This window comes from Microcaecilia unicolor, chromosome 3 (assembly GCF_901765095.1).
Source record: "Microcaecilia unicolor chromosome 3, aMicUni1.1, whole genome shotgun sequence".
Taxonomy (NCBI): Eukaryota; Metazoa; Chordata; class Amphibia; order Gymnophiona; family Siphonopidae; genus Microcaecilia; species Microcaecilia unicolor.
The window spans coordinates 168,295,520-168,320,253 of record NC_044033.1 but is presented as its reverse complement, the minus strand read 5'-3'; the positions used below and the strand labels follow the sequence as shown (position 1 = coordinate 168,320,253).

Genomic DNA, 24,734 nt, shown 5'->3' with positions numbered 1-24,734 from the left:
GGCCGAGGTTTCCTACAAAAATCAAGTAGAGTGATCAGTCAGGATTGGATTGAGAGGGTGATATTAGGATTTACCCCTGTTCTCCCTTGTGCCTGAAGAGGACTAGGGCAAACCTTGAAGGGAGTGGGCAGCAGAAAGAGAAAAATCACCAATCCGTCCCTCCATTGCCTTCCAAACGCTTTTCTGCACAAAACAAGAGGAGGAATCGACACTAGCAAGCAGCCGGTGATCGCACACCTCAGCTGCCCCTTTCCCCGCTCCTGATTACGGTGCAATCGGAGGAATCGGAGAGCAGCCGCCTCCCCCCCCCCCCCCCCCCCCACGATCGGCTGAGAGGAGGGTGGGGAGATCTCGCTTGGCGGATCCTTTGAAAGCCGCTGGCTAGAGCTCCTGGTGTCCGGGCAGGATGTTGTGCAGGGCGCTGTTCGTGCTGTCGCTGTCCGCCGGACTCAGCCTGGCCACCGGCCCCCGGGAACAGCGCTACCAGCACAGCGCCCTGCTGGACAGCGGCGGCAGGTACCGGCTGCGCTGGGGCCACCGGGAGGGCAGCATCGCCTTCCTGCTGGAGGTGCAGACTCGGGGATACGTGGGCTTCGGGCTCTCTTCCGCAGGGGCCATGGCTTCGTCGGACATAGTCATCGGGGGAGTGAGAGGAGGCAAGCCCTACCTACAGGTACGTCCAAATGCAACTTTTCAAAGGCTCCATGAACGGGGTATCCTCTAGCCTGAGGGGGAAAAAAAAAACAATACCAGGGCTACACTGGTTTGCAGTGCATCACTTTTACAGCGCCTGCTTTCAGGTCAGGAAAGCGAAATGGGCTTTAGCCTCACACTCCCCAGGCGTGAGATCCGCTTGAGCCGAATTCGAGGCAGATCGGGAGAAGTTTCCACGATCGCCTTCAGGACCTCAATGTGTGGTATTTTTTATACGTAACCCCTTATATGATAAGTAAAAATCTGTGCACGGTTTTAAACGTGTAACTGCAATCTACTTTCAGCTGCCCTTGGCTTCCGTCCCTCCGTAGATCCCGACTGCAGAAAGATAGACGGACCAGAGAGTTTAAGAGCAGCTTCAAGTTCTTTCTAATGAAATAACCAGATTTATTGGGGGGGGGGGGGGGGGGTGTAAAACAAGCGGGAAGAGCCCGTGGTGGGTTAGTTTTTCGCACAGTGTGAAAGTAACACATCTTTTGCCCAAGGTTTTAGTTTCCTGCAGCTAACAAACCCAACAACAACGTGGGACTTTTTCACTCTTTGTAAACAATATGCTTTTTGCGGGTTTTAGTTTGCACAGATTCCCTCCCCCCCGTGCGGGTTATTTTATGTTATATTTATTTATTTATGCACGCTTGACTTCTAGACATTGCAAGATTTTTAAGTTCTGGGTGCAAAAATGTTAGTTCAAAATTGTGCAGGTAAATTAAGTTGCAAGGGTTTTTTTTTTTTTTTTACTATTTTTGCCCCATTCTTAAAATCTGGCCCTACAAGCTGTGGCAAAACATTATCTAGCGGAATGACTGATAATGCACCCTGCACTGTGGACTCTGCTGAAATTTATAGGGTTAAATTGATTTCAAATAAGCAGTGCTGGCCTTGTGGGTTGGACAGCAGTCTGAGGAAGAATCTCACTGCTTCTCCAACTTCAATCTCATTTACCAGACGCTACAATTATGTCGGCCCCCTTTTTGGAATGGTTAATGATAAATGAAGCAAAGTTGCTGGATCTTCTGATGACTATGACCCAGCACATTGTGGTCCACAACTGGAAGAGCTTTTCTTTAGCTGATTTTAATTAATGGTGAAATATTGTTTGTATGATTCCTGCATTTCACACAGTTAAAGCTAGCAGAATGCCAGAGTCTTTGTGTGGGAACCAGTGGATGCTCTTCTGTCTGGTGGTTGGTTTGGAATTGTACTCTGTTGGTTTATTGTTTTGGTTTCAGTCTATTTTTGAATTGTGTATTTTACTTGGGAAAATAACTAAGCACATCTGGCCCTACCTACAGTATACATCCGCAAGGTGTCAGTCCTTACTACAAGCCACAGTGGTGAACTATTACCCTTGGTTGGTGGAATTACAGTGATTTTTCCTGCTTCAATCACGGTAACATTGATGTAGCAGATGATATCAGGGAAGGACCCCTTGCTTCACCTAGATTGCTTGGTTTTTCATGACCATATTGCCAAGGATAAATCTCCACTGTCAGCCAGAATGTCATTTGCTATAGGATATCACTCTTAACCCAAAACAGTTTTTGTCTTTTCCTCTACTGTACTTCATCTTCCCAGGTAGCTGAGCATGCAAGATCCCTTTTTAGTTTACATTGTCAAATACCCATCTCCTCTCACTTCCACGCAAAAGGTACTCCAGCAATCCAAACAGCCACTAGCACCAGGGTGAGACTACCCTTGGAGGCAAAGACAGAAAGGTAAGGGGTAGGCGGGATCAGCGATGAGAGGGGGGGTTGGCTTTCAGCAGTCCAGTTCTGCCCTGGGCCTGGCTGTGGCTCTTGGCAGCCCTGGAGCTTGCTTGTCCCTCACTATTGAAAATATGATAGTGAAACAGCACCCCCCACTGGCAGGACTGTTGGTGGAGGACTACTGCTCAGCTTAGAGGGAACAGTGGCTGTCGTTTGCAATGACATGGGAAATATCAACAACATGTCTCATATCATTGCATTCCAACCTAATAAAAGGAGTTTGAGTTATAAGGTTGGTTTAAAGGTGTCCTGATCAATTATAAGGGAAAAAAGCTTCCACTTTAAGTATAACATATATATCAAAAGGAACCTCAAACCTCCACACAAAGGACCATCCCAATGGAATTTAACACACCTTGTATAATTCGGAGTCCATTACTATCATAGGTTCCACCCAAGAAGGAAAAGGAGAAAAACCCCCAGACATAAAAACTCAAACTAAATGAGAAAAAAAAAAACGAATGGTTGGTATGTTTCTAGTAAGTTGGGTCTTTTAGGGGGATTACATTTAAGGTTTAAGGCTTAAGGGGGTGGTTAGATTGTTGCCCCTTAGTTTTTCCTCCTATTCTATAAGGGCTTAGATATTCCTTTCAGGAGTGTTCTTTGTATAGTCCTTTGAGAGAGGGAACAGCCAAAGTTGGGTTGGTTTGGGTGAGGTGTCCATTCAATTGGTAGATATAAGAAGGAAAGAGAGTTTTTTCATCCCATTCGTTTTTTTCTCATTTAGTTTGAGTTTTTATGTCTGTTTTTTTTTTCTCCTTTTCCTTCTTGGGTGGAACCTATGATAGTAATGAACTCCGAATTATACAAGGTGTGTTAAATTCCGTTGGGATGGTCCCTTGTGTGGAGGTTTGAGGTTCCTTTTGATATATATGTTATACTTAAGGTGGAAGTTTTTTTCCCTTACAATTGATCAGGACACCTTTAAACCAACCTTATAACTCAAACTCCTTTTATTAGGTTGGAATTATTTCTATAGAGTTTGTGTTCTCCTTTAGTTGTTAGAGTTTTTCATATCATTGCATGTCATTAATGAATGAAAATGAGCAACAAAAACACATTTTGTTTCCTAATAATAGTGCTTCATCTTTCTCATTCATAGGGTGCTTTTCTCATTTTGTTTATTAATACCTTCTGCTGCACATCATACTCTTCTATGTTCAAGCCAACAGAATCATCTAGTAGCACCATCTTTCCATTTCATTCAATTTGCTGATATCTGTGATTCGATATTTAGTGTCGTTGGGTCAACACATTGGAACAACCTACCACAATACTTACGATTTGAGACTTCCTACCAAAAATTTAAGACTAGACTCAAAACATATTTCTTTGAGAGAATCTTTACTGATTAATATTCATCTATAATAATAATAATAAGAGGCATGATGGCAGTGGTAGATGGTATATGGCAGAGTAAATGATCTGTTTATTTCTATCCCTTTTACTCTTAATGGTGTTCCTATCTTTTATCTATATTTTAAAAATGTTATTGTAAACTACATAGATGTCTCATGATGGGGCCCTTTGGCTAAGCCACAGTAAAAAGTGGCCTGTATTTGAAATTGGCACGTGCCATACTATTTTTTACCATGGCAGTAAAGGGCCTTTTTTGAAATGGGGCAGTAAAATGGCCATGTGCTTCCAGAGCCCTTACTGCCACCTATTTAGAATACGGTAAGGGCTCACGTGCTACTCGTGTGGTAATCAGGCAGCGTGTTTGGCAAAGTGGTTACGCTGCCGAATACCAATGGGAATGCCCCCAGTGGTAGAAAATAGAAGATTATTTTCTAGTACAGGACACTGCATGCGCTAACTTCAGAACTACCAGTGGGCGCCCGTGCTACCCTGGCGGTAGGGTCTATTTGGCGCACGCTACCCATGAGGTAGCCCTACCGTGGCTTAGTAAAAGGGCCTCTATATACAGTATGTCAAGTGTGAATAAACTCGGAAAAAATATGTACTCTATTCCCAATAGAATCCATTCAAACCATTGTACACTTCCTCAAAATGACTTTACCCCCATGATGACAAAATGGCCAAACAAAAATGAATAAAACCAACATTCCTAGAAATGACATAGGAAACAACATGAAACAAAAATGTTTCTGGCAGACAGAACTGGTTACATCAGTGGTCTTCACTCCCAGTTCTCTAGGACTACCAATGATTTATGTTTTCAGAAGATCCCCAATGAATATGCAGTATGCATGCAAATCCCTCTAGAGGCCAACTGAATTTCGGTTTGTAAAGGGGTCCGCTTCCTCCACTCTGGGTTGCGGCCGGCAGCCCTGTTAGGCTCATAGGTTTCCAGCAAAGAACCAGACTGCCATATGGACTTAAGACCAAAGTGCTTTATTCTCAATTCAGTTCCATTCTCAAAATTGAAATGCAGTTCACAAACAGGGTTCAGGCTAGGTTCCAAACTCCAGCCAACATTCAGTTCCTTAACAGTTCAGGCCCACTTCCTTTGCACTACCTTCCCCTCTCCCTCAGAAGGGCTCAGTCAAAGTTCTAGACATCCCAATAATTCAACCCTTTCACAAACAGTCTCTTCAAAGGAAACCACTACTTAATGCCCCTGTCCTCTTCACAGTACCCCTGAGGACCCTGTACCAAGCAGGGCTGGCAGCTTTCCTCCTACCTCACAGCACCACACCCCCTGTGGCCTCTCACACTGCCTTTATGTGCTGGTCAGGGTTACATTTACATTCTCACACTCCATGGCAGCTTACTCTCTCCCCCCCCCCCCCCCAGGGAAGCTCTAGTGGCAGGCCCTTTCTGTCCTCCACCTACTCCATGGCAGCTTCTCTCTCAATCAGTTTCCTTTCCCTCCTGGTGGCTGAGAACCACCCAGAAATCTCTCCCCCTCTCACAGCTGGAGGGAATTATATACCGGCGATGCAGCTAAGGGACTGAGTTTCACCTCCCCTTCTCCCTCTAGTGGGGAAGGGAGTAACTGGCTCCCCTAGCACTGAGCCACTGCTCCACCTGCTGGGGTTGGAAATCCGTTTCACCCTTTTGGGGCTACCCTCCTCTTTCCTGCTTGCAAGGGCTTCTGGGATCCATAGTTCAGGGATTAGCTGCTTCTCTGTGGGGCCCCGAGTGCTAGCTTTGTCACAGGTTACAATGCTGAAACCAGGCCAAAATTCTTTTTCTGCCTAGTTTTGGCTGAAAAGTTATTTTAATTTTTGGCCATGTTTTCAGTTTTGACCCAAAATGACCATGTGTTTTCAGTGGAAGCCAAAAATTTGTACTTTGTCCCATTTGTCTCCCTCTCTCCCCTTTGAATAGGAGTTGCACTTTTTCCTAGATCCCCCCAAGTATTGCCCTCCACTACCATAGGCCCCTCTGGGCCTATCTTACAATTCCTGGTGGTCTAGGGGATGATAAAGTGGATGGAACTCCTCTCGTATGAGGAAAGGCTAAAGTGGTTAGGGCTCTTCAGCTTGGAAAAGAGACGGATGTGGGGAGATATAATTGAGGTCTACAAAATCCTGAGTGGTATAGAACGAGTATATCAATTTTTTACTCATTCCAAAAGTACAAAGACTAGGGGATGCTCAAGGAAGTTACATGGAAATACTTTTAAAACAGGAGGAAATATATTTTCAGTCAACGAATAGTTAAGCTCTGAAACTCTTTGCTGGAGGATGCGGCAACAGCAGTTAGCGTATCTAGGTTTTAAAAAGTTTTGGACAAGTTCCTGGAGGAAAATTCCATAGTCTGCTATTGAGACAGACATGGGGAAGCAACTGCTTCCCCTGGGATTGGTAGCATGGAATGTTGCCATGATTTGGGTTTCTTCCAGGTACTCGTGACCTGGCTTGGCCACTGTTTTGCAATGAGATACTGGTCTGTCCCAGTATGGCTACTCTTATGTTCTTATGTAGGGAGTGTAGTTGGAGCAGGAATGGTCCGCAGTTATTCCTGCCCATTCCAACTCTGCTCTCAAAATGGTTGCCATGACTAGGGCATCACTCCTGCCAAGGAGGTTAGATTGAGAATAGGAGATGGTATGAGGCTATCTTAGGCGTAGGTTTCTGGCAGTAGGCAGTCACAAGTACACCTAAAACATTAGCAAACACTATTGAAAGCAATAGTAAAAGATTATTAGAAATAATGGACTGCTTATGCGTGGTCCATCTGTAAAAAGTCAGAAGCTGTTCCAGTTGGATAGGCAGTGCCTTAAAAGATTTTTTAAATTTTTACTTATTTGACAGCTTTATAATTTATTTGAAAGCATCCCATCTGTAGATATAAATATCATGAAATCAAAACTGAATATTTTAAAACAGCTTCAAAAATTATTGTAGCTGGTGGAAACAGCACTAATAAAGGCTGTATTTTGTGCACATTTTTCTACACTGTTCTATATAATACGGTAATACATGGCCAAATTTCAGTGAGACTATCCTGTTTACTGATGGGTTCATCATAACTGTTGTTGTAATCTGCCTTTGGGAAGCCTTGGGAAGCCTAGTGTTATAAAGATTGAAAGTAAAATTAAACTCTCATTTCACTGGGGCACATGGAATCACATCTTCAACTCATCTCTTTTGTACAAATGGATTATTCTGTTTTGACCATGTTTCAGGGACAAGTGGTTTTCATAAGTTAAAATAATAAAAATAAATATTTTCTTTCATGTAGATCTCTCATTTGTTTAACTAAATGAGCTCTAAGCCCCTAATGCAGTCCATTTGCCAAAACTGGAAATACAGTGAGACAATAATAGAATTCAGTAACATCCAAAACTTATTAATTGACATTATAATTGTGTTGAATAATAACTGAGAAAATGCTGTTGAAAACTGACTTGAAGAATAAATAAATATATATCACAGAACTGGAAAATGTTGGCACATTTAGACTAACTGGACTTCTGCACGAAGGTAGCTCTGCTCTCATTTTTTAATATCTTTCTTTTAAATAGTAGTAATCAACAATATTAAGTGCATTTTTATAATATACCACTGCATTCTACAAAACAAAAGGATCAAGTTCCCTAAAAAACATTTTTCTCTTTTGATCTGGGCACAGGAAAAAAAAAGTTTTAAATACTCCCAAGTTTCAACCTAATTCATACCACTGTACGGCTCCAGCATACCACTGTATGTCTTCATTATTTAAATTATATTCTAGTTTGGATACTGTGGGTTTAGTAGAGGGATGCAGATTGCAAGCTCTGACAATCCCCAGTGATCCTGACTAGTTCACATTCACACAACCAAATGAGTTTTCAGCTTCGGTTTTGGTTTTGGCCGAAACCAGGTGACCAGTTCTGCAGCAGTTTCAGTTTTGGCCAAAACTGAAAAATAAACAGTTTTGGTCAGTCTCTAAATCCTTCTCATGCATATTCATTAGAGCTATTATGAAAACCTGACTCATTGGTGGCCCTAAAAGAATGGGATAAACACCATTGGGCTACATTACCTGGATTTCCAGTAAGTAATCACTTACTGTCTTCCGGTGATTACTGTCGTCTCTCCCCTGGCAGTCGAGAGGTTCCATACAATCCACCCCCCTTTCATGAAAAACTATTTTTCTGGCTACTCATATGATTATCGTCTTGAAGCCTTTTATATCATGAATACTTTGTTCTAGAACTTCATTTCCATTGAAAAAGGGTTATTACTTTCAAATAGCTAGGCTACTATTATTTTTAATGCTCTGCTTGTTTATGAACTAGTCTGAGAATGCAAAACATCTTTATAATTCATATTAAGACCAGCGATTTATTGGTTCCCCTCATACTGCTGTCACAAAGGATTTCCGAGTTCAACATTTCAGAGTTCATAAATGCTTTTTATAGCTCTGAAGGCGAAAGGTCAATCTGAGAGGAACTTTTCAATGAAAAGGCTACAGATAGAAACGTGAGTATTTCCACACCATTTCAATTAAATACATTATGGCTCAGACTAAATCAAGCAGGATGTGCTCCATCTTGGAAAAAATTATTCCAGAAAACTGAACGTTAGTAAGCTAAAAGTTCAAATTTCATAAGTATATACATCAACCTGCTTTGTCTAAACGTAGATACTATTAAACTTGTTTGATTATACTCCTAATATTTTGTAGGTGGAATATAAATAAATCATAAACCATATAATTTGGTTTAATTTGTTACAAATAATATGTTTATGTTTCTATTTTAAATTCTATATTATTTATATGATTTAAACACATTTTCTTAGCTTGCATTCTTCCTGCAGTAATCGATATAAATTAAGTGTAAAATTCAGGTACATTGTGGTAGAGGACAGTCATAATAGTGCACATTGTTCACTCTAAGCTGGGGGGGGCGCTGTTGCACTATCACATTTTCAATAGTGAGGGATAGACAAGCTTTGCAGAACTCCAGGGAACCTGCCTGGCCCTAGTGATTAAAAACACAGTATTGAAGCACCACCCCCTACTGGCAGCAATTCAGTGATACATGGCTTCAAATTTGCCATTCTGTCTCAATACAAGACCTGGTGGCAGAAGAGAGCATCAAAACAAAAAAGTGAGACGGACTCAGAGAGTATACCAAAGTGTAAAAGTCTTTATTGTAAAAGGCATAAAACTGACCCGACACAGCCATGTTTCGGCACAAAAGACCTGCCTCAGCGGTCAAACAAACCTGTTATATTATGGTGAAAAAAACTTGACTTAAAGAAGATGTCAAAATCCTGGCTGCTAAAATGCCGTGTGGTCCCAAGTGGAAAAATCACTCTGCAATGCAAACAACGCCTTGCCAATAAAGCTGGTGAACGTTTGTGCTTGCGCTTACAGTTTCTTGAGACGTTTACAGATGAAATGAGAGTGTAAGGGGAACTGCTCCAACCCATCCCTTTTGACATAGACTTGAGACAGGTTGCTCTATCTTTTTTCTTTTTAGTTACTTTTTCTGTAATAATTTTTGAAAAGAAGATACAAATGCATATAAAGAATAATAAGTAGAACATATATTATCAAGGCTGTGGATACAGAGTGCTAAAGAGTATATAAGGCATGTGGCTACATCCTTATGGAAAATTTTCATGGCTTTCCAGCAAATCAGCAGGTTTTTCTTTTCCACTGTCACCTTATATTTACACAGCATTCCACCACATACTCATACTCATCTGTATATTATCCTTCCCTTCACGGTGAGCATAATGACAACTGCGGCTAGGAAAGTGAATAGAATGTTGGGTATTATTAGGAAAGGTATGGAAAACAGGTGTGAGGATGTTATAATACCGTTGTATTGCTCCATGGTGCGACCGCACCTTGAGTATTGTGTTCAATTCTGGTCGCCGCATCTCAAGAAAGATATAGTAGAATTGGAAAAGGTGCAGCGAAGGGCGACTAAAATGATAGCGGGGATGGGACGACTTCCCTATGAAGAAAGACTAAGGAGGCTAGGGCTTTTCAGCTTGGAGAAGAGACGGCTGAGGGGAGACATGATAGAGGTATATAAAATAATGAGTGGAGTGGAACAGGTGGATGTGAAGTGTCTGTTCACGCTTTCCAAAAATACTAGGACTAGGGGGCATGCGATGAAACTACAGTGTAGTAAATTTAAAACAAATAGGAGAAAATTTTTCTTCACCCAATGCATAATTAAACTCTGGAATTCGTTGCCGGAGAACGTGGTGATGGCGGTTAGCTTGGCAGAGTTTAAAAAGGGGTTAGACGGTTTCCTAAAGGACAAGTCCATAAACCACTACTAAATGGACTTGGGAAAAATCCACAATTCCAGGAATAACAAATATAGAATGTTTGTACGTTTGGGAAGCTTGCCAGGTGCCCTTGGCTTGGATTGGCCGCTGTGGTGGACAGGATGCTGGGCTCGATGGACCCTTGGTCTTTTCCCAGTCTGGCATTACTTATGCACTTATGATACTGTAAAATCAAATAGGAAGGATTCATCTTTAGATCAAAGATTTCCAATTTACCAGTATAAGGGTCAGCTTCTCACATATTTTAAGTCTAGCACAAATATGATCTCAGGTTGGTTGCCTAAAGTACCGCAAGCTGGCATGGGCTGTTCTATCTTTTAACAGACATGAGAACTAGGATTACCAGCGTACTGTGGTTTAGTGGTTAGCACTGCAAGATGAGACTTGATTTTGCATCTTAGAAACTTCAGTTCTTTCCTTTGCTTTACTAATTATTCTAAAATATGCATCATCTGTGGGCAAGTTGAGTCCAATGCTTATGGCCACACATAGGGGGATAGTCTATATATGGCACCTAAAAGATCCGCACGGAAACCATTTCCGACTAAGCATATTCTATATGCGATGCCTAGATTTAGGCACAGTATATAGAATACACTTAATTGATATCCCAGCACCTAAAACTATGCACCTCCATTTACACCAACAAAAACGTAGCGTAAATCCCAGCGTACAGATTTAGGCGCAGAGGGCCATATTCTATAACTATGCATGTAAATTTCGGAATGCCCACTAAATGTCCTTTTCCCTGCCTATAACCATGTCCCTTTTTGCCTGTGCGCGTTAGAAGATAGGCACACTGCATCACAGAATACACAGTGAGTTGTGCGCGTAAATTCTAATTATTACCAACTAGTAAAAGAGGCCCGTTTCTGACAGAAATGAAACGGACGCTAGCAAGGTTCCACGCCCCCTCCCTACCTCCCTCCCTCTCTCTCCTCTGAGTTCCAGCCCCCCTCCCCTCTGTTCCATGCCCCTTACCTCCCTCCCTCCCTCTTCTTCGAGTTCCAGGACCGCCCCCTCCCCTTCGAGTTCCAGGATCATCCCCCTCCCTCCCCTCCAAGTTCCAGACCCCCGTGCCTCCCTCCCTCTCTCTTTCTCCCCTCCGAGTGCAAGCACGACCTGTCCGCCACCTGGCCCTCGCCTTCCTAAGTGCCGGCTGTAATTTAAATATTCTTACCTCGGGGTCCGGTGTCAGCAATGAAGGTGAGCGGCGCTTCAGACTGTCTTCCCTTCTGTCTGAGCTCTGGTCCCACCCTCATTTCCTGTTTCCGGAAGGGCTGGACCAGAGGCAGAGCTCAGACAGAAGGGAAGGCAGTCTGAAGTGCCGCTCGCCTTCACTTCTGACGCCGAACCCTGAGGTAAGAATTTTTAAATTACATCCGGCACTTAGGAAGGCGAGGGCCAGGTGGAGGACAGGTCGTGCTTGCACTCAGAGGGGAGAGAGAGAGAGGGAGGGAGGTGTGGGGGGTCTAGAGGGGGGGTTCATGGAACTCGGAGGGAGGGAGGGGCGTCCAACATTCTGTGGCTGGCTGGTGCTGGCTTCCCTTCCCTTTCACTGATCTGCCCTCTGACGTCATCGCCAGGGCGGACCAATGGGAAGTGTGTTACGAACCCAGGCATCCAGACGTAGAACGTTGGAGGTGCAAATTATTATATAGGATTAATACTCATTATTGCCTAAGTGCTGTTATCAACGCTAATTAGCATATTAAGCCAATTACTTTACGTGCATTATCGTAGAATATGCAGCACGGATCTCTAAGTGCGCTATATAGAATCTGGGGGATAATGCTTGGTAGAATAGATCTGGGGCCTGCCACAGGACATCACTGGAGCATTTGGCCAGCATAAAGTGGATTGTATGGTCAGGGCCGTGCCTAGGGTCTCTGGCGCCCCCCTGCAGACTATCAGTTGGCGCCCCCCCTCCCCCATGAAAATGATCGCTCACCACTTGCCACACTGAAAGGAATTGTCAGCAATATTCTTAGAAACAAATTGCTATACATTGCAAAATAAGATAGCAGATGTAAATTCTCAAAGTGGACATATTCCAAACGCTAAAATGAAAATAAAATAATTTTTTTCTACCTTTGTTGTCTGGTGACTTTCTTTTTTCAATCATGCTGGTCCAGTATCTGATTCTGCTGCTATCTGTCCTCTTAACTCCATTTTCAGGGCTTCCTTTCCATTTATTTCTTTACTTTTCTCCTTTCTTCTTCATTTCTTGCTCTATATCCATTTCCAGCAATTTCTCCTCTCTCCCTGGGTCCTGCCCTCCCATCCATGTCCATTCTTGTCCCTCTCTGCCCTTCCCTCCTCCATCCATAGCCAGCAATCCTCCTCTCTCCCCTCCCCTCCATTTCCAGCAATTTGTCCTCTCCCTGGGCCCCCATGTCCATCCTTGTCCCTCTCTGCCCTTCCCTCCTCCATCCATAGCCAGCAATCCTCTCTCCCCTCCCCTTCCAGCAATTTGTCCTCTCCCTGGGCCCTGCCCTCCCATCCATGCCTCTCTGCCCTCCCATCCATTCAGGGTCTGCCCTCCCTCTCACTCCCCATTCCATCCAGGATCTATCCCCCCCTCTCTCACTGCCCCCTCTTTTTGGCTCCCAGTTCCCACCTGCGGCTGCCCCTAGTTCCAGATCCATTGATTCTCCCATCCACCCCTGCCCCAGGCATGACCCCATTCTCCCTCCTGCTCACTTTTCAGACCCCAGTTCCAGCTCCATGCCCCTTCTCCCATCTGTCTCCCACCCAGTCCCTTCTGCTATCCAAGTGCCCCCCACCCTCACCCCATCTGTCTCCCACCCAGTCCCTTCTGCCCATCCGAGTCCCCCTCACCCCATCTGTCTCCCACCCAGTCCCTTCTGCTATCCGAGTCCTCCCCCACCTTCACAGTCACCCCATCTGTCCCCCACCCTCACCCTGCTTCGTCTTCTCCCTGCCACCCGTCTTTAAAAAGAAATTGCCGACGAGATAGCGAGCGCAGCACCTCGTGTGCAAGTAAAAGAAGCGAATCCGATCATCTCATTGGGCCTTCCTTCACTGTCCCGCCCTAGAGGAAATAGGAAGTTGCGTCAGAGGAGGGCGGGACAGTGAGGGAAGGCCCAATGAGATGATCGGATCCGCTTCTTTTACTTGCAAACGAGGTGCTGCGCTCGTTCGGCAAATAAATTTAAAGGGCTGGTGCGGGAGGGGGGGGGGGGGGTGCCAGGATGAAGAGCAGCGGGAGCGGCGGCACCCCCCCCCCTCTCTGGTGCCAAAAGATTTAAAGTCCTCGGCGGGGCGAGGGTAAGCACCGCGGCGGCGCCCTCCAGAGGTGGGCGCCCCCCTGCGGCGCTTACCTCGCTTACCGCATCGGCACGGCCCTGTGTATGGTTTAGATTACTGCAATTTAAGTTCTCCTTAAAACTATGGCTTTTCACTCAGGCTTTCAATGACAACTGAAGTATGTTCAGCTGCTGCATTGACCTTTTTTTAACCTTTTCACCATACATTTACCATTTTCCCTTCCTTTTCTTTCTCCCTTGTAAAGTCTGCTCTGTGTGTGCCTGGATTTTCTTTTCTTTCATCCATTGTAGTTCTTTTCATTACTCTTGAATCATTTTACATTGTTTTTATCCAGTGTAAGATTTTAACTATGGCTCAGAAGCTATTGTGGCAAAAAAAAAAAAAAAAAGTAGGGATGGACTATTAGCCTTCCAATGAAACTAACATATGAGGCTCTCAGAAATAAGTACATGTATATATTTATTTATTTGAAGCATCAGCTGTGTAAAGACTCCATTATTCATTGGAGTGTCAAAAGACTATTGGGCCGTTGGAAGGCTAATTGTCCATTCTTACTTTTTTACCTCGGTTTTATACATAGGGTTGCTTTGTCCTTCTTTTGGTGTGCTTGCAAGGTATCGTATCATAATGAACCTTATTATCTTGCTTTTAATCTCTCATTTCATATTCCAGTTAGGGCCTTAAGATCTTTACATGCTGGTCTTCTAAATGTGCCTTTAGCTCATTCTATGCACCTGAACTTCACTTGGCAGTGTGCCTTTTTCTGTGCAGCCCCCTTGCTGTGGAATTCATTACCCCATTCACTGCGTACTAAGCTTTCTTTTCCAAGATTCAGAATGGCCTGAAAATCACATTTATGTTAGCTCTTCAGCCTGATAAAATTTGACATATCTGGATGCTGATGGTGACTTCAGTCCAGGGATACGGCAGTTTGCTGGACTTTCTAAGGTTTACATCTTACTGTATTACTGTCCTTAACCTTTTGTTCTGAAATTGGAGTTTCTTATTTCCTTTACCATTTTAAACTGATTGTGTGAATTGTCTCTATCATTTTAACTAAATTGTAAACCGCCTTGCTGTGAATACATGATATGGTGGTACATTAAACCTAATAAACCATAAACCATTTATTTATTTATTTCTAAGATTTATGTACCATTTTTGAAGAAATTCACCCAAATTGGTAGACAGAATGGGGCCGATATTCAGACCATGGGATGCAGCCCGGCTAACTCCCATGTTCTGTGGTGAGACTGGATATTCATTGCCAAGCCATTTCCGGTGACCGACATTAAATATCTGGTTTATTTTTGGCTAGTTTAATTTTAACTGGTCAAGCTAACATTCAGCGCTGGCTGGTTAAGTTTAAACTGGCCAAAGATAGGCCTGATGTTTCAGTGGCCCTATTAGGCTACCAAACTTAGCCAGCGATGTGCTAAATATTACCAGATAGCCGGTTATATCACATGATGTACCAGTTAGCACTTATCCAAGTCCTGGACCATATTCAGTGGGACCAGATAAGACAAGTCCTCTGACCCTCCCATCCTCTGGTGACCATCACAAGGCTTCCTGATCCAATCCTCCTCCCTCCCTGGTAGTCTAGTAGGGCAGGGCAGGAGCGGCCCCCTCTGTTTATCTCCAGGTTTCAAATGGTAGTGATGACCCCTTAGTGGAAGTCGTGGAGGGGCATAATCGAATGTGAACGCCTATCTCCATGGGCGTCTATGTCCGAAAACGGGTAAGTGAAGAGGCGGGACAGACCGCATTTTCGAAAAAATGGACGTTTTTGAGCTGGGCGTTTGATTTTTTCGCGATAATGGAAACTAAAAACGCCCAGCTCAAAAACGACCTAATCCGAGCCATTTGGTCATGGGAGGGGCCAAAATTCGTAGTACACTCGCCCCCCTGACATGCCAGGACACCAACTGGGCACCCTAGAGGTCAGTGCGGTGGACTTTAGACAACGCTCCCACATGCATAGTTCCCTTACCACGTGTGCTGAGCACCCAACCCCCCTCCCCCAAAACCCACTACCCACAAATGTACAACACTACCATAGCTCTTAGGGGTGAAGGGGGCACCTACATGTGGGTACAGTGGATTTTGGAGGCCTCCCATTTACCAGCACAAGTGTTTCAGGTAGGGGGGATGGGCCTGGATCCACCTGGCTGAAGTGCACTGCGGTACCCACTAAAAGTGCTCCAGGGACCTGCATACACGCAGGCCTCTAGGACTTGTTGCTGCTATATAACATTGGCACACCAGTTGACACCTGGTTAGAAAAAAACCCAATGCTTAATACTCACTTCACAACACAATATGAACAAATTCACCACCATAAACACACCAAATCTGACACTCCCTATATCGGACACCCTAAAAATCCTAGGAGTGACCATCAACCGTCATATAACACTTGAGAGTCATACGAACAACACAACCAAGAAGATGTTCCACTCAATGTGGAAATTAAAAAGAGTAAAACAGTACTTCCCAATGACAGTCTTCCGTAACTTGGTACAATCAATGGTGCTCAGCCACCTAGACTACTGTAATGCACTATACGCTGGCTGTAAAGAACAAACAATCAAGAAACTCCAAACAGCCCAGAACACCGCAGCCAGACTTATATTCGGAAAAGCAAAATATGAAAGTGCTAAACCATTACGAGCAAAACTACACTGGCTCCCACTCAAAGAACGCATTACGTTTAAGATTTGTACACTAGTTCATAAAATCATCCATGGAGACGCCCCAGCGTATATGTCAGACCTGATAGACTTACCGACAAGGAACGCCAAAAGATCAGCCCGCACGTTCCTTAATCTTCATCTCCCAAGCTGCAAAGGTTTAAAATACAAACTTACACATGCAGCAAACTTCACCTACTTGATTGGAGCATGGGGAATGTTTTGTTGTGGATTGGGGGGGGGGGGGGTGGCTAGAGGGAGAGTGGATTGGAGCACAAGGAATACTTTGTTTTAGAACAGGGGGGAGTGTTTTGTTGTGTATTGGGGTCCGAGAGAGGGATCGGAGCATTGTTGTGGATTGGGGGTGGAGGAGGGGATCATTAGAGTCTTTAAGATAGCTCATGTCATAGGCTCTTTTATCCGAGTCCCAGCTAAGATTTGGCCAGGACCTGGATAGGTTTTATTAGGCAAAGTTAGTTCCGCTGTGGTCTTATTTGCCCAATTTAGCTATCTGAGTCCTGGCTGAAAATCAACTGGTAACCAGACAAGTGCTAACTTTGTCCCTAGAGTGCCCACATAATAGACATTTCTAGCTTCAGCAGTTAGAGGGATATTCAGGGGCATGATCCAGTTAGATGCAGCTGAATATTCTCTTATGGCCTGCTCAGCACCAGATAACCAGGTATGAGGTTCTTTTACCCTCTTCATTGGCTTTGAATATCAACCGTTTTATATTTTATACCCTTTACTGATAGAAAGTGTAAAATCAGTTGATCATTGTCTTGTTCCACAGAAAGGCAGTATATCAAATCCATGACGCATTGCTATGCAAAATTCTGTCGGCCGTGGGGTGGAATACTATAAGATAATTCATGTAGCCAGAGACTACACCATGAATGACTCTAAATAGCAAAGTACATACTTTAAATATGGTATGCGCTTGTATTGTGAGCCAATGCAACTAAATCATGAAATTGCAGCTCAGACATGCAACTTAAACATGAAATTGTTGATCTGCTGTTAGTAAAGTTGTCTGTAGTACCTGAAGATTGGAGGGTGGCCAGTGAGATGCTGATTTTTAAAAAGGGTTCCATTGGTGATCCAGAAAATTACAGACTGGTAAGCCTGACGTCAGTGCCGGGTGAAACAGTGGAAACTATTATAAACAATAAAATTATGGAACACATAGATAAACATGGTTTAATGGGGACAGAGTCAGCGTGGGTTCAGCCAAGGGAAGATTTTTCTCACCAAATTGCTTCATTTCTTTGAAGGTACTACTACTACTATTACTACTACTATTTAGCATTTCTATAGCGCTACAAGGCGTACGCAGCACTGCACAAACATAGAAGAAAGACAGTCCCTGCTCAAAGAGCTTACAATCTAATAGACAAAAAATAAAGTAAGCAAATCAAATCAATTAATGTGTGAATAAACATGTGGCTAAAGGTGAGCCGGTGGATATAATGTATCTAGATTTTCAGAAAGCTTTCAACAAAGTTCCTCATGAGAGACTCCTGAGAAAATTAAGATTCATGGTTTAGGAGCTAGAGTTCTGTTGTGGATTAGGAATTGGTTATTGGACAGAAAACAGAGGGTAGGGTTAAATGGCCATTTCTTTGAGTGGAGGAAGGTGAATAGTGGAGTACCACAGGGATTTGTTCTCGGACCGGTGCTATTTAACATATTTACAAATGATCTGGACATCAGAATGATGAGTGAGGTGATTACATTTGCAGATGACGCAAAACTGTTCAAGGCTGTTAAAACACATGCGGACTGTGAAAAATTGAAAGAAAACCTTAGGAAATTGGAAGACTTGTCTTCCAAATGGCAGATGACATTTAATGTGGACAAATGCAAAGTGATTCACATTGGGAAGAATAATCCAAAAGAACCTTGATACTATGATCTACCTTGGGGGTCAGCACCCAAGAAAAAGATCTAGGTGTCTTTATAGACAATACGCTGAATTCTTCTGCCCAGTGTGTGGCGGTGGCCAAAAAAAATGAACAGAATGCTAGGAATTATTAGGAAAGGGATGGAAAATAAGACCAAGAATACTATAATGCCTCTGTATCGCTCCATGGTGCAACCTCACCTTGAGTATTGCGTTCAGTTCTGGTCATCTTATCTCAAAAAATATATAGCTTAATTAGAAAAGGTTCAAAGAGCAACCAAAATGATAAAGGGGATCGAACTGCTCTCATATGAAGGAAGGTTAAAGAGATTAGGGCTCTTCAGCTTGGAAAAGACATAGATGAGGGGAGATATGATTGAGGTCTACAAAATTCTGAGTGGTGTAGAACAAGAAATGAATCGATTTTTTAGTCTTTCAAACAGTACAAAGACTAGGGGACACTCAATGAAGTTACATGGAAATACTTTTAAAACAAATAGAAAAATATTTTTTTCACTCAATGAATAGTTAAGCTCTGGAACAGTGGTTAGCGTATCTGGGTTTAAAAAAGGTTTGGACAAGTTCCTTAAGGAAAAGTCCATGGTCTGGTGTTGAGATAGACATGGGGAAGCCACTGTTTACCCATGGATTGGTAGCATGGAATGTTGCTATTATTTGGGATTCTGTCAGGTACTTGAGACCTGGATTGGCTACTGTTGGAAACAGGATATTGGGCTTGATGGACCATTGGTCTGACCCAGTTTGGCTAGTCTTATGTTCTTATATTCTTATGTTTAATCAGCAGAGGGGTCACTCTATCAATGTACATTACACAGTAGCCTTGCAGAAACATTTCTCATTGTTTGTATGCATTTTAGTAACTTAACAGAACAACTGATATAAAGAAGATTACAGTAGTATTGGATAAAATAAGTGGCTGAACAATGATCTTAAATTGATCAAATAGGAAATATTTTCTAATATGTCAAAGTTGTCTCATGTTATATAAAGTTTTTTTTTCTTCACATTGCTGTGTTCTGTCTAAAATGGCCTTTTATAAGTTGTTCTCCAAGGTAAGCAACAACCAAGCCAAAACACCAGCCCTTTCTGACAATGAAAATTAAAAACCTTCCTGGTTACACAGAGATTTCACAAATAGCTAAACACAGCAACACATGGAGAGGCATTTTTGAAAAAACTTCCAAGTCAGAATTGAGATGTTTAGCTTGTTACTTCCAAAACAACAGTCCATCAAAAGTCTGGCTTTCCCTTTCAAAAATGTCTCTAAGATGGACGTATTTGCCCAGAAGATGACTTTAAAAAAAGAGCCATTTTCCAAAGTGACACGTCCTACTTATAAACGCCAAAACAACAGGTACTAGAACGTCTGTCTGGCATCATTTTGAGAGAAATTGCCACACAGATGTTCCTGCACATCAGAGGGGCAGCCTAGTGGTCAGTGCAGTGGACTTTAAACAATGGCACCCAGGTAAATTCCCACTATAACTCCTTTATTTTGTATTCTGAACCCTCCATGAATAGAATAAACCCTACCGTACCTAACTGTACACTATTACAATCATCTTCCACCCTGCAGGTGTCTCCTATATTTAGGTACAGTAGGTAATTTGGTGGTTTTGGAGGGCTCACAATTTCTACCATAGCATCTGGTATCCCCTTTCAGTTTCAGTTCTTAGGGAGGTGGGAGGGTGACAGCGTCCACTTGGGGATTAAGGAGAGGTCAGGCCTTAATCCATACAGTCATTCAGAGCATGTTTTAAAAACTTGGATGTGATTGAAACAGGTCTAGATAAAAACATACTTTTTAGACTTGGACGTGTCTTCCTTTCTGTTATCACTGAAAGACGTCCTAATTTTGGGCCCGCCCTAGTCCCACTGAAAACATGCCCAAACCTCGCCCCCTTGTTATTTGGATAAACTCAGTGGAAAACATCCAAATTCTGCCTGTTTGAAAAGCACGATTTGGATGTTTATGGCAGATTACATGTTTTGGGCTGTTTTGAGATGCCCATCTGCTTTGAAAATAAGCACCATAATTTTTTAACGCATCATGTTCCAGGGCTCCTGAAAGAAGAAAATGCTGACATTTTTCTGACATCCTAACAAAAATATGATGAACTTTTTTTTTTCTATGTAAATTCAGTAAAGTTTCCCTCAAGTTTCCCTCCAGGAGAACTTAAGAGCCTGTTCGTTTTATTTTCGTGAGTTGTACAAAACCAAAATAAACAGTCATTTGAAAGAAAAGACACTTGATGCGCTTATCCATAGTTGAACATTCAAGGGCATGAGCTGTGACTGAGCAGGCCATGCTTTCCAACTTCCTGCCATTACCACATCTAGAGCAGTAAATTCTCGACCTAAACGTTTGACCCATGAAATCTGCTTAAACAAATGCAATGTATTTCAGATATACAGTGAAGACAAGCAATTGTTGTGCTTCGAATGCTTGGTGCTGAGGAACGTTCTGATAATATGTCTTTTCTGAGTCTCATCCTGGGGGCCTAAATATTTCTGGGACTTTAAGAATGGAAGCAAGAATGAGATCAAACTGCAGTCCAGTTTCAAGACAGAGAGGGTAATTATACAATCAGGCTGTCAAGATAGAAAAGCAGCAAGCTTTAACATTCCGTTGCATGAAAGGTTGTTGTGTAATTGTAACACATTACTGCATATGCTCTAATTTCCAGTGCAACTGGAAACCACAGATATTTTCAGCACCAAAATTGCTTATTTCTCCTTCCATACAAACAGGCAAAACTCTGAGATACAGACAAACGAGATAATCAGCGAAACATAGGAAATTAAAATATATAAAAAATGATATTGATAAGAACCGCCTTCAATTTGTTGCCGAAGAACGTAGTGAAGGCAGTTAGCTTGGCAGAGTTTTAAAAGGGGTTGGACGGTTTCCTAAAGGACAAGTCCATAGACCATTACTAAATGGACTTGAGAAAATTCCACAATTTCGGGAATAACATGTGTACAAAACCCTCATCCACACCCTTGTCACCTCTCGTTTAGACTACTGCAATCTGCTTCTTGCTGGCCTTCCACTTAGTCACCTCTCCCCTCTCCAATTGGTTCAAAGCTCTGCTGCCCATCTCGTCTTCCGCTAGGGTCGCTTTACTCATACTACCCCTCTCCTCAAGTTGCTTCACTGGCTCCCTATCCGTTTTCGCATCCTGTTCAAACTTCTTCTACTAACCTATAAATGTACTCACTCTGCTGCTCCCCAGTATCTCTCCACACTCGTCCTTTCCTACACCCCTTCCCGTGCACTCCGCTCCATGGATAAATCCTTCTTATCTGTTCCCTTCTCCACTACTGCCAACTCCAGACTTCGCACCTTCTGTCTCGCTGCACCCTACGCCTGGAATAAACTTCCTGAGCCCCTACGTCTTGCCCATCCTTGGCCACCTTTATATCTAGACTGAAAGCCCACCTCTTTAACATTGCTTTTGACTCGTAACCACTTGTAACCACTCGCCTCCACCTACCCTCCTCTCCTCCTTCCTGTACACATTAATTGATTTGATTTGCTTACTTTATTTTTTGTCTATTAGATTGTAAGCTCTTTGAGCATGGACTGTCTTTCTTCTATGTTTGTGCAGCGCTGCATACGCCTTGTAGCGCTATAGAAATGCTAAATAGTAGTAGTAGTAGTAGTAAAATGTTTGTACGTTTGGGTAGCTTGCCAGGTGCCCTTGACCTGGATTGGCTGCTGTCGGGGACAGGATGCTGGGCTCGATGGACCTTTGGTCTTTTCCCAGTGTGGCATTACTTATGTACTTATGTACAACTGGAGAATTTAAAATACAGTACACAATCACCTTTCTACCCATTAATTTAGTGCTTCTCAAAACAGTCCTCAGAGCACATCGAGCCAGTCAGGTTTCCAGGATATCCATAATGAATATGCAAATATGCAAATTTCTCTCATGCAAATTTATTGCGGATATGGAAACAAATAGAGCAGATCAGTGGTAGATACACACAAATTTTAATAGTAGAGTTGCGAACTAATATATTGGGCAACTCTGCTACTAAAATTTGAGTGTATCTACCACTGATCTGCTCTATTAATTTCCACTTTGGAGTCTGCGGATCGTCTGCCTTGCTATTCATTGCGGATATCCTGAAAACACGACTGGCTGGGTGTGCTCCAAGGACTGGGTTGAGAAGCAATGATTTAGGGGATAAATTTCAAAGGCATTTCAACTTGTTTCAAAATTGCCTTCCCAATATGCAGTACACTTATGTGCGAATAGATTGCGTATGCAGAAATTTATTCTATCTACTGTTTGAAGAGGGTTGGGGAGAGGTTTGAATCTTAGTTGAACTCTCAGAAGTATGTATATATGTATGTATTTATTTATTTATTGGGATTTATTAACCGCCTTTTTGAAGAGATTCACCCAAGGCGGTGTACAGCAGGTACTGTTTAACATAAAACTTACAATTCTGTTAACATTATAACAATATTAAAACAACCAAGAACAAACTAAATACAATAAATGAGATAAACTTGAAAACAGTAAACTGAAATCTAATAACAGAACTACCTTGAAACAGTATCAAAAATATACATATTTACTACTACTACTACTATTTAGCATTTCTATAGCGCTACAAGGCGTACGCAGCGCTGCACAAACATAGAAGAAAGACAGTCCCTGCTCAAAGAGCTTACAATCTAATAGACAAAAAATAAAGTAAGCAAATCAATTAATGTGTACAGGAAGGAGGAGAGGAGGGTAGGTGGAGGCGAGTGGTTACAAGTGGTTACAAGTCAAAAGCAATGTTAAAGAGGTGGGCTTTCAGTCTAGATTTAAAGGTGGCCAAGGATGGGACAAGACGTAGGGGCTCAGAAAGTTTATTCCAGGCGTAGGGTGCAGCGAGACAGAAGGCGCGAAGTCTGGAGTTGGCAGTAGTGGAGAAGGGAACAGATAAGAAGGATTTATCCATGGAGCGGAGTGCACGGGAAGGGGTGTATGGAAGGACGAGTGTGGAAAGATACTGGGGAGCAGCAGAGTGAGTACATTTATAGGTTAGTAGTATTTAGCAGTATTGGAATTCAAATACCAGAGATATAATACGTTAGCATAATGATACACCTAATAAGAATGCATTTGAACATTCAACTAACATAGATATGATGCTAAAGATTTTCTACAATACGCTTACCACATAGCTGAGGGACCAAGAGCAGATATATGATGGGAACAAGGTGTGTGATACAGAGTCAGCTGGGATAATTCGATGGCTAGCTAAATCAAGCAAGTTGTATTTGCACATAATTTAATCTAGAACATTTGTTCACCCCAAAGAGCAGGTGTATAGCGTATTATTCCTGGGGTAATTTTCATAGCAGAAGCTTTAATAATCTATATATATAAAAGGCAACCCCAACATTCTATGAAGCCTCCAGCCGGAAGTGTGAAGCGCCAGAGATATCCGGTTTCCCCATGAGTGAAGGAAAACAGCACAGCACAAAATCTCACACAGTGAAGGACTCAGAGGGGGGAGGGGAGAGAGATGCCCTCACTCTCTCTGTAATAAAAACACAGAACAGCAGGAAACAACACTGAAGGACTGGACTCGGAGGGGGGAGGGGGAAGGGGAGGGAGAGAGGGCAGAGGGCAGGGACACACACACTCTGAAGAAAACCTTGCTAGCCCCCGTTTCATTTGCATCAGAAACGGGTTTTTTTACTAGTCTGTTAATATATGCATGGAGAAAAGTGTGTATATACATCAGATTATCACCTTTTTAAAATATTTAGCATCGGCCCTCCCGCGTTCTCACTGGGGAATAGGTCAACCCCTGTAACACAAAGTTAAAAAATAAACAAGCATCGCTCCATACCTGCCAGGTACGTGTCAAAGTACAACCTAGTGGACTTCAAAACCCCAGTAGATGTAACCCCCTCTAATCTGACACAAGTCAGTAGTGGTCAAAATAAGCAGGAATCCATTCGAGGATCTACAGGGAAAAAGGTGGCGATAGTTACATTTGCAAGAAAACAAGAGTTCACGTCACTGTCTCTACATCACTTTCAGGAGGGTCATCTTGGGGTCTCCGTAGTTATCAGCTCTGTATCTTTCAGGAGTTTCTTCTCTCCTACCTATCTCTCCCATAAGCCATTACATCAATCTTAAAAGAAATGGGGCTGTAGCTGCACATATACATTTTGCATCTTTGAAAGTAGCAGAGACCACTTTTGCACTCCATTAGGGATGTACATTACTGTGCATTTGGTTCATTGGTGTACCTTAAAAAAATTAGAGCTCCTTATACTGAGGTGCGCTAATGATTAACGTACACTAATTGCTAAGATGCCCATTTGATTCCTATGAGCTTCTTAGCATTTATTGCGCACTAATCATTAGTGCACCTTAGTGAAAGGAGCCCTAAGTGTGTGCAAAATTGATTTAACCCTTTAGTGTCCTATGTTCCCATCAATCTGTTCCCATATGGCTTATTATGGGAACATTGGACACTAAAGGGTTTTTAATGCATGTTAACCTACGAGTTAACACATGACCATTTCATTTTATATAGAACATTTATTAATTCAACTTATGAGATCATGGATAAAGAGTTTTTTTTATTTCCTAGATTTATTTTCACATTCGAA

The 24,734-nt window shown here is 42.7% G+C and overlaps 1 protein-coding gene across 2 annotated transcripts in view; it reads left to right on the top strand.

Moving 5' to 3' along the window:
• The first annotated feature begins 365 nt into the window (after positions 1-365).
• Positions 366-24,734, top strand: part of MOXD1 (monooxygenase DBH like 1) — a 184,328-nt gene continuing 159,959 nt past the window's right edge. Inside the window, exon 1 of one of the 2 annotated variants that reach the window (XM_030195216.1) lies at positions 366-673. In XM_030195216.1, the coding sequence (XP_030051076.1) occupies positions 407-673 (267 nt within the window). In that variant the 5' untranslated portion in view covers positions 366-406. The remainder of the gene's footprint in view (positions 674-24,734) is intronic. The other variant, XM_030195218.1, reaches the window with a different exon arrangement.